This window comes from Oryzias latipes, chromosome 15 (genome assembly GCF_053564925.1).
Source record: "Oryzias latipes strain Hd-rR chromosome 15, Olatipes_Hd-rR_3.1".
Lineage (NCBI taxonomy): Eukaryota > Metazoa > Chordata > Actinopteri > Beloniformes > Adrianichthyidae > Oryzias > Oryzias latipes.
In genome coordinates this window covers 16,930,100-16,939,544 of record NC_136251.1, presented here as the reverse complement: position 1 = coordinate 16,939,544, position 9,445 = coordinate 16,930,100, and the positions used below count along the sequence as shown (strand labels likewise).

At 38.1% G+C, this 9,445-nt stretch overlaps 1 protein-coding gene across 2 annotated transcripts; it reads left to right on the top strand.

Moving 5' to 3' along the window:
- Positions 1-223: 223 nt before the first annotated feature.
- Positions 224-7,327, top strand: fgfbp3 (fibroblast growth factor binding protein 3). 2 transcript variants are annotated; one of them, XM_004084747.5, is made up of 3 exons: positions 224-382; positions 5,762-6,035; positions 6,331-7,327. In XM_004084747.5, exons 1-3 carry the CDS (start codon positions 244-246, stop codon positions 6,773-6,775), a joined length of 858 nt encoding a protein of 285 aa, XP_004084795.2. In that variant the 5' UTR covers positions 224-243; the 3' UTR covers positions 6,776-7,327. The 2 variants fall into 2 exon arrangements, with proteins under 2 accessions (XP_004084795.2, XP_078788633.1); XM_078932507.1 differs by lacking the exon at positions 224-382 and adding an exon at positions 467-555.
- The last annotated feature ends 2,118 nt before the right edge of the window (positions 7,328-9,445 follow it).

Genomic DNA, 9,445 nt, shown 5'->3' with positions numbered 1-9,445 from the left:
AAAATATTTATTGCTCACAAAAGTAACCCAAAATAATATTCCAACATGAATAACCCAAGTGCTTCAAGAGTGTACAATAATCGTAAGTGTGCGTGACACAGAAGCGTCCACGCTTACAAAGTATGTCAGTGTTCTCCACAGTCATACAGCAAGTGTGTCCTTTGTTCTTTTTTCACACACTTTCAGTGTTTGTGTGTGTTGGGAAGAGAAGGGGGGGGGGATCCTTCAGCTTTTGGTGGGTACATGTTCGTATGCTGCTCCTCATTCCCCACAGTCCCCCTCCTCCTCTTTCTCCTCCTTTATCCTTGCCTTCTCCCTCTTTTCTCTGAGCGATTGTGGCCCCCACATTCACACAGCGACTCGTTCAGAGGAGAGACACGGGGTAAGAACGCCGGACCTTTGCTCACACCAAACAAACTTCTCTCTGCTCTGCATTTACACTTTTCCACAAACACATGCAACCAAATCCTGCATCTTCTGAGGCAGTGAGGAAAGTCTTGTGTTTTACAATGATTTATTGATGAGGGTGTTTTGAAGGACAAGGGGGGAAAAGAGGTAGGGGGGTTGTGTGTGTGTGTAGAGGGGGGATTATTTTTTTTTGCTCCCCTTGTGTTTCTTTGTTGTTCATGTTCCAAAAAACTGGGTGAAATGTTTTGGTAGAGAGGTGAATTTTCTGCTCCTGTAATCAGTATTTATGAGGTTATCTTGGTTTCCCAAGATGCAAAAACAAGAGCAAACTTTGTACCCCAACAACTCACTGCTAAAAAGAAATCAGATGAGGACTTTCAACCTTTTCTTTCACCTAACTTTTTTTTTTAAGGTGAAGCATGATGTTTTATTTATGTGCAGCTGAGCCTAAGTCACTTTGGAAAAACGGAATAAACAGTTTTTTTAATGAAGTGAGACATGCTGTATCGTGTGGGGAAACTGCTTCTCGAAAAATGACATTGTCTGTACTCAGAATAGTAAGTGTGTTTTAGGGTGGTGGGGGGGTGTCCTTCCTTTTCAATATGTCCTTCACCTGACCGCTTCTCAGTCCGTCTAACTTTCATGTATTGAAGATACAGAGAAGACTCTTAATGGATTTCATTAAAAAAAACATTTCAAGAGTCCTTTATTTTTCCAAATTTTTCAAGTCAGGTTTTAGGAAGGGGTCAAATATTTGGTCCATAACTTAAAACACAACAGTGTGGATTAACAAAGAGTTTGTAAAAAAAGACTGAGAAATGTGAAATTAGACTAACAAAGGAAGTCCAGTTACTTGTTTCATAAACAGAACTTTAAGTATACAAAATGTTAAAAAACCGCTATCGCAAAGTTGCTTCTTTTATATCGTTACCATGAACTACTTAGGGTTAAATACTGTTTATACTATAACATAACATCTATACTATACATATAATACTATAACATCTACTGAGAAAGTTGAAAAAGTAAAGGTTGCAGTGTGACAAAAATGGATGTCCTGCACACACCAGCTTTTTGTACTCACATCTGAAGGAACCTCAGACATGGGTAAATGTAAATAAACATAAAGTAATAAGAACATTTCAACAGCAAGAAGTTTAGAAAATCTACGCTTTTCTAGAAATGTAAAAAGTTTTATCAGGACACAAAATTTCATGACAGGATCGATATATTGGAAAAACTGCTATAAATTAGGTAAACATAATATATTTTGCACATTCTTAACACTAAAAGACACATTATAAATGGGCTAACCAATATTCCTTTTAAAATTCTCGCTGAAAAATATTGTGGCTTCTGTGGCTGCACTTTTTTTAATATGGACTATTTTTGGCAATTTGGTTGTTTTTAGGTTAAAAAGATGTTCCTATAGGGGTGATTTTTTTTTTCCTTTTATGATATATTTTTTATATTCCAATCAGTGTGATCAAATGTGGAAAACATTTAGCTACACTGTAAAAACCGAAGTTTAAGAAAGACTATCGTTTCAAAAGAAATTGTCTTATTTTATGTCTTTCAAGGAAAATAACTTTTTCAAAAAAGTTTTTCAACAGCAGTTTAAGAAGTTTAAGAAAACTTGTCTTAGTGACTAAAATCTTTTTCTTACATTGAAATATGAATTCTTGATAAGACTTTTTTTCTTACCCCATTGGCTGATTTTGTTTTTTTTTATAATGTTAAGAATGTTTTATTTATTTCCAGGGGGCTTGTTTTGCAGTTATCATCAGATCATCCACTGACTTCTCAAACTTTAAGACCAGAAGACAATGGGCTTATAAAGTTTGGTGGGATTATTTTGAATGGACAGAGATGAGTTTTTACACTTGTCTGAACCAGCAGACGATCCAAAGATGACCAAATCTCCACTAGAACTCAGTGCAGTGTGAAAATGCTCTACAAAAGAGGTGTCAGTTGACTTGAACTGAATCCTATTGATTACTCTTTAACTGCTACATTATGGTATTCATCCATTCACACACTGATTGTGGCTCCACTGCTGAACACTGGTGCCAACCTTCCACCAGAGGCAAGATGGGGTTCAGTGACTTGCCCAAGGACACTTCAACACATAGGCGGGCAAGGCAGGACTTGAACCTACAATCTTCCGCTCAGAGGTCGACCGCTCTTCCACTGCACCATGATGGCCTTCTGTGTAAAAGTGTTTAGCTACATTCACACCGGCCACATTCACGAGCGCGCCTTAGGTGCATTCTTGAACACGCTTTTAGCATATGGTGTTCATACTGGACTGTTGCTTCCCGATACCAGCACATGTACCTACAGTTGGAAGAGGATGATTTGTAATGTTGAAGCGGTGCAAATCTGACAAATTTTGCTCCAGACTTTTTTTGTCCCAGCTTTATTCCCATATGTGAAAGACTTTGTGTCATAGAATTCTGGTCAGGCACAAACCGCAACCATTAAGTTCTCCTCCATGTTCAATTTTCAAACGGTTGGCACTTTGGTGAATTAAAATGTATGCTACCCACATGTCACTACCAAACCTGAGTTCCTGATTGACCAAAGTTCAACTGGTTCAACTTTCAATGCGTGTTCAATTGCTGCGCTCTTTGTATGTTGAGCCTGAAAACGGACTTAAAATCTTTTATAGGGACACGTGAGAGTTTGGAATGCGGAATTCTATCTGTTTACGCATGTTTACACAGACTTTCCATTGAAAGTGATCGCTTGAATGCGCGTTTCCAAGCATGGTGTGAATGCAGCTTTAGAGACTTAACATGTTTTTCTGTTTTGTTTTTTGATGTAAACAAAATTTGATAATATAGCACAGTGATCAAATTTGTTTCTTCTTGTACAATTATGACCAAGGTAATTCCTAAAAAATATGTCAAAGTTATCTGCTTTCACTGAACTTTAGGTTTAACGGATGAACCCCAATGGCACAATGGGTAGTACCAGACTCTTAAAGTTACCTATCATCAGCATAAATTGAACATATTTGTGTGTATCTTACATGAATTCGGCTTGTCAGTACATCCGCATTAATTACAGTTCAGAGCATTTATTCATTTCTCAGGGTATGTGTAATGCACACTTTTGTGTCATGCTGTGTGCACAGTTGGTCCTAAACCACTAATGCTTTTAAGAAGCTTCTATAGTTAATGAAGGAAGAGATTTAATGGATGAGAATTTAAGATATATAATCCCGCTGATTTGTTTGCATACTTTATTGATTGTGTTTGTAACACAAACCAATCACATTAAATTAATTGGAGACTAATTGAATCTGGAAAAACACACATAACTCCATAAGTCTTGAACTACTAACAGGTTTTTTTCCATGCAGCACAAAGAGTAGCCTTGGTTGCATATGGTTTCATTAATCTCTCTTAATCACCATAATATTAAGTGTTTTTAACTCCCGCACAAAGAAGCAGCTTATTATTTGAGTCTAAGTATGTAAAGTTATTTCATGAGGAAATGAGAGCCCCAGTTTTTCCCAAATAACATTGGAAAATCACATTTAAATAAACCAGGTTTATTTTAAAAAAATATAATACCCCTCACTATCTATACAGCTATCAGTAAGAGAAATAGAACAATGGCTTAACAGACCTTTAGTTTGTTGTGTTTGGTTAGCTAACATGAACATTTATCTGGAGTTGCTATGTGATGCTGTTTCTGAAAGTCCCCCTATGATTTTTTTTTTCATAAAAAGGTTCCAGTGGTGTTTTAGTTATGATTATGACGTTTTTAACCAAAACCCCACAACATAAATGTCTTAAAAAGCCACATTTCATTTTTATCTGAAGCCTCTGTTGCCAAAATCTCCTCTAGATTGGCGTGGCCATTGGTGCTAAGCTGAGTAGCTCAACCCTCAATCCACTCTTTCTGCAATTTGTGTCTTGCATGAGTGAAGAGCTTGACTCAATGGCGACACTGTGAAAGTGGTTGACATTTACATGAACAGCAAAAACAATGAAATGCCACAAAGAAAGTGACTATTCGCAGGTAATTTTCCAAATAGCGCCAGTGCCACACGGACCCGGAGGAAGGGTTAAGTTTAGGATTACGGGTTAAGGCTAAGGTGCGTTCACACCGATTGCGATTCGCACGGTAGAGGCGGCCAGTTCCAATGTTAAGGCAGTGGTACAGATGCAATCTGAGGTCCATTTAAAAGAAGGGTGCGGCGCAAAGGTCTGGTAGCAGCGCGATTTCAGTAGCGCTGCGCAATTTGGTACTTGTCTGAACCAAATCGTCCAACAATACCCGTCCCGGCTACTGTTGGGCAAGGCGTATACACGTATACACCTGGAACAGTCTGTCGCAGGCCGATCCAATCCAGGGAGGCGAGCTGGAGGTCAGACAGAGACCCGCTGCGTGATGAGGAGCTAGCCTGCTGGAGCCTCCTGAACTGCATATTTTTCTTATATTCATTGAGTCAATAATAAAAAAAAGGTCCCCTGATTTTATTTAGGTTTTCATTTTTACCCTCTCTGGTTAAAGCGGGACAGCAAACCTTCAAACTCGGTCAGAACGAGAACACAAATGCAGAGAAAACATTTCAGACTTTACCTTTAAGTTTCATTTTAGATACTTGCCGCCAGTCTTGGATGCACTTAAAATACGTGCAAAGAACTCAGCAATGTGCCATCTCCTCTTCTCTCGCACATGAGCTTGTGCACGCTGGATGGGGCAGATCATTGATTCAAACCAAGCGTCTTTGCAACAGTCTGATTGACAATGATTTAAAAGGAGAAATTCTCATCTGTCCTCTTACATAAGGAAATTGCCACAATTACATGTCAAAAACTCAAACATATTTCTCAGAGGGGGACTTTAGTCATGGCTGATTTTCACTAAGTCACTGGCAGAGACCATTTTTCCCACGATTGGGCCTTTTCTTTACTTTACCTTTACTTTCTTTACTCTTTTGTCAGATTCAAAAGTTCTTTTTTTAATCTTAGAAATCATCTTTAATAGGAAATGTACTTTTAAAAAGGACACAAATGTAATGACAAGGGGTTTTAAGACAACCAGCACTTCCCCCTTACATCCATCAGTTTCCTTTTGATTCCACGTTTTTAACATTGTGAGACTTCTATCAAAAGAATTGCTTTTCACTTCAAAAATGTTCCTTGAAATAATGCCAAACTTTTAATACAAAATAAATTGCCGTATACAAGTTGTATCCTCTTCGTATGTGATTTATTTCATTTACCTGTAACAAGTATTGTACTGCAAACAACTCTTGATTCCTTTTGTATGTATTGTTTCACATTTGCCCACTTTTTCTTCTATTTTCATGACCTGACCAAACATCCCTCTCCAGCCACCATGCACGCTTCACCATGGATAATCTTCCTCCTCCTATGCTTCCTCATCTGCGCTGGTGCCAAACGCCATAATGGCCAAGAAAAGCGCATCAAACCACATCAGCCTCTGCCGACATCTCAACCAGCTAAGAAGCCCAGAAGCCGCTCAGTCCTCAGCTCCGGAGAGTTTACTACCAAGGAAGGGCACAGCTGCACTTGGCAGACCTCCGGTGAGGGTTTGGTGAGCCTGATGGTCAACTGCAGCATTGAAGCTACAGGAAACGAGGCCAGGTGAGACTCTCCCAAATAGATTTTTATTCAATAAAAGCCACATTTAGATGAAATAACCTTTCAAAAACAAGGCATTCCCTCTGAAAAATTATTTTTATGTGTTTTTAATGACTATTTTTCTTTTTGGGTAACATGTTTCCAACAAGCCTTCTGGTTTTAGCAAATATGTACATTGTATGTTTTTGGAAAACTAATCTTAAACAGAAAAACCATAAAACAACACCTATTTTTACTAATCGAATTGCTATTTTTAAAAGCAATTACTGTAGTTTCTCATTTCCCAATTCTACTACAGGTATTGGTGCCGCTATGTTGGTAAACCCGACCTGTGCCAGGCCTATGGAGTGAAGTCCAGCCAGTACTGGAAGCAACTGGTGGGAAAGCTGAAGAAAAGGATGAACGCTTGTGAAGGGGAGAAGTTCTTGAAGGCCAAAACCTGTAAGAAGGCACCTGTTGAGGCTCACATGAAGCTTGCCCTGCGCAACGGAGAGGAGGAAAAGAAACGGGGAAAAGAAGGAGGAAAGAAGAAAGCCACAGCTGGTGTGAAGAGCTCAGATGGGGAGAAGGCAGAGAAGAGACAGAAGAAGGAGAAAGATGAGGAAGAGGAGAAAAAGAAGAGAGAAGAGAGGACTGAAGCTGAGGAGGAAAAAATGATGAGCGACATGCAGCCAGTGCAGACTTACTGCAGTGAGGGATGGCATTCTGTCTGCTCCTTTTTTGTCAAGTTCTTTGAGGGTTGATAAGAAGTTTTGAATCCTTGCAGAAAAAAGGCAAACTGAAAATAAAGAATTGAGAGAGAAAAAATCATGAAAAGCATCTTGTAGAAATTATCAGACAAAAGCATTGAAACTGTACTGAAAATTAGATGAAGAAACAACATATTTCACCTTTTTTGTCCTTAATTTGACTTAAAAACTGTACAGTATTCTTTATGAAATGTCTCTCAGAATCATTTCAAACTTTTATAACCCTACTGTGGCGAGGTGAAATTGTGATTATATTTTGTGTTGTTTTATATACTGATTACATTTAGTTTTGAGAAGTGTTTTAGAAGGTTTCATGATGGAGTTTTCAAAGAAATGTCCGGATCCATGTTAGGTGGACTACAATCATCACTGATCTCTCCTGATATTAACATGAATTAATAGTTTACATTATCTTTTAGACTAAATAAAATTGTAAGACTAGAATATACTCTTAACTTTTGTGTAAAATCAATCGCAGTGTTAGTGCGTTTTTGTGACACATCGTTTCCTAATAAAATGATTAAAACCCAACAATTAAACCTGAAATATTAGCAGTTTGTGTTATTGTAAAGAACAAGTTTAAATGTTGCAGAAGTCATTCCAATTTCAAAAAATTACATTTAAAGGTAAGTTTAATGATTTTAAAAATATATACATTATTATAAACAAAACAGCAAATTCCTGCAAAAAATTGCTTTGTCAGTTTTCCACTTTTATTTAATGAAACCATACATCTCACTAAGGTTGTGTTGCGCTAACAGCACCACTGGGTACCAATGTCTTCATAATAAACTGTTTTATCATCAGCGCCCAGGTATGGTTTACATATATTTAGACAGTAGGGGGGCTGCATTTATCACTTCTATCGGGCGCGAGATCCATCCCAGCTGACAGCACTTCTATCCCATCCTCAAATCCAAAGGCCGCTGCCATTGCACACCTCTGAAAGACGGGCTGCTTGACCAGTGCTTAGAGAGGGAAATCGCAGATATGGAGCCTCGCTTTGGGACCATGTGGACTCTGACACGACCTCACCAGTGGGAAATGGGCTTTAGCGACACAAGATCATGTTCTGATCAAGTCAAACCTTGTATACAGTATATAGAACTTTATGAGAGGTTTATCTGTCGTCTGCTGTTAGCTAAATTGCTGAATAAATATGAATTTGGAGCCCTTTTGCTGTACTTTACACATCATTAAACACAAATTTAGCCCCAAAGCTGAGGAACAAAAGGCTCTCCACTGGGCTCTTAGCCAGTGACCTGGAGGTTTCAGTTCAGGCACAGTCTTGTGTCAGGACAGAGAAAAAGCTTAAAAATAAACAATAAATATCAGTTAAAAAATTTTTTAGCAAAACTTTGCTAGGCTTAATTATACAATATCCTGGTTACATGAAGCTCCATATAGCTAAATGTATGTCTTTTGCTGCTATAGTGATTTCACTATGGTGTTGTTAGAGTTTTCTTTCTGCACAACAGTTGTTACACAATCAGAATAATAACTGGCCATAGTGAGGTGGAATGCTTGGGCTTGTTTATTAAAAATTTAAAACAGTTAAAAGCAGCATCATTAATTCTTCATCATCAAAACAGTCTGTGGCCTTGGAAAAGTGGACTTCAGTTGAAAACTGGGACACCAAGATTCAAAATGAAGATGCCCCAACCCAAATTCCCAGACCACGCAGGACAAACAACGTGGGAGTATTTTGTTTCAAGAATGAAAAGATACTGCAGAGAAGGGAGGCACAGAAGGTCAAGGAGTCAGATTAAAACGTACTAAGTGTTGGCTTTAAAGAGGAAGCAGAGAAAAAGATCTTGAAAAGGGGAAAAGGTATTTGGAATAAAGGGTTGGTTTTTTTTAAAAAAAAGGAAAAAATGTCATAATAATAATACAATACAATACAATAATACATGAAACAAAATGTTTAAACTGTTTAATGGTATGCTCCTTGCATATGATTTACTTCATTTACCTGTAACAAGTAACAGTCGGCTGCACAACAAACAACTGTGTCACATTTGCCCACTTTTTCCATGACCTGACTAAATGAAACACATACGTGGAAAATAATAACCAAATTTAGAGGCTAACTGGGTTGAAAATTGAACGAAAACAAACAAATGTAGTGAACTTTCAAGAAAATAAGGGATGTTTCTCTGCAGATGGATACTTTTTTGTTGTTATTTGTTTTGCTGTCTCTGTCTCCCATCATCATTCATGCAAATGTCCCCCTTTTCTCACTACCAAAGAAGATGACGCAGGTGAATGTTGGCCGCCACTCGACTACTCTGTCAATTGGACAACTGCATGATGTACTACATATGCTTATGCCTGTGACAATAAGTCTGCTTATTCTGATTCTGATTCTAAACTGCTGGTTTATGCCAGTTGGTTTGGCCAGTATCCGCAATGGATTCACTTCTGAAAGCACTACGTTTAAAAATCAGAAAACCCAAATGAAGGAGTGAAATGTATTAACATTTGAAGCAAATCCCTAGACCTGTCTAGTGTGATAGCAACTTAAGAGTGATTGATCAATTTATTTACATAATTTTCAATATGATTTGTGTCAAGGAGTCTTTGACATCACCAGGGTAGTCTCACATGTCCCAGGAATGGGTGGACCAAAGTCCAGGTTTCTAGTATCATTTTATCATTTTTTAG

What these genes read in the sequence shown, in the direction of transcription:
- fgfbp3 (XM_004084747.5), top strand. Translation starts at nt 244, where the DNA reads ATGTTCGTATGCTGCTCCTCATTCCCCACAGTCCCCCTCCTCCTCTTT. An exon ending in GTTCAGAGGAGAGACACGGG is followed by an intron (nt 383 to 5,761) that starts GTAAGAACGCCG and finishes ATCCCTCTCCAG; the next exon opens with CCACCATGCACGCTTCACCA. An exon ending in GCTACAGGAAACGAGGCCAG is followed by an intron (nt 6,036 to 6,330) that starts GTGAGACTCTCC and finishes ATTCTACTACAG; the next exon opens with GTATTGGTGCCGCTATGTTG.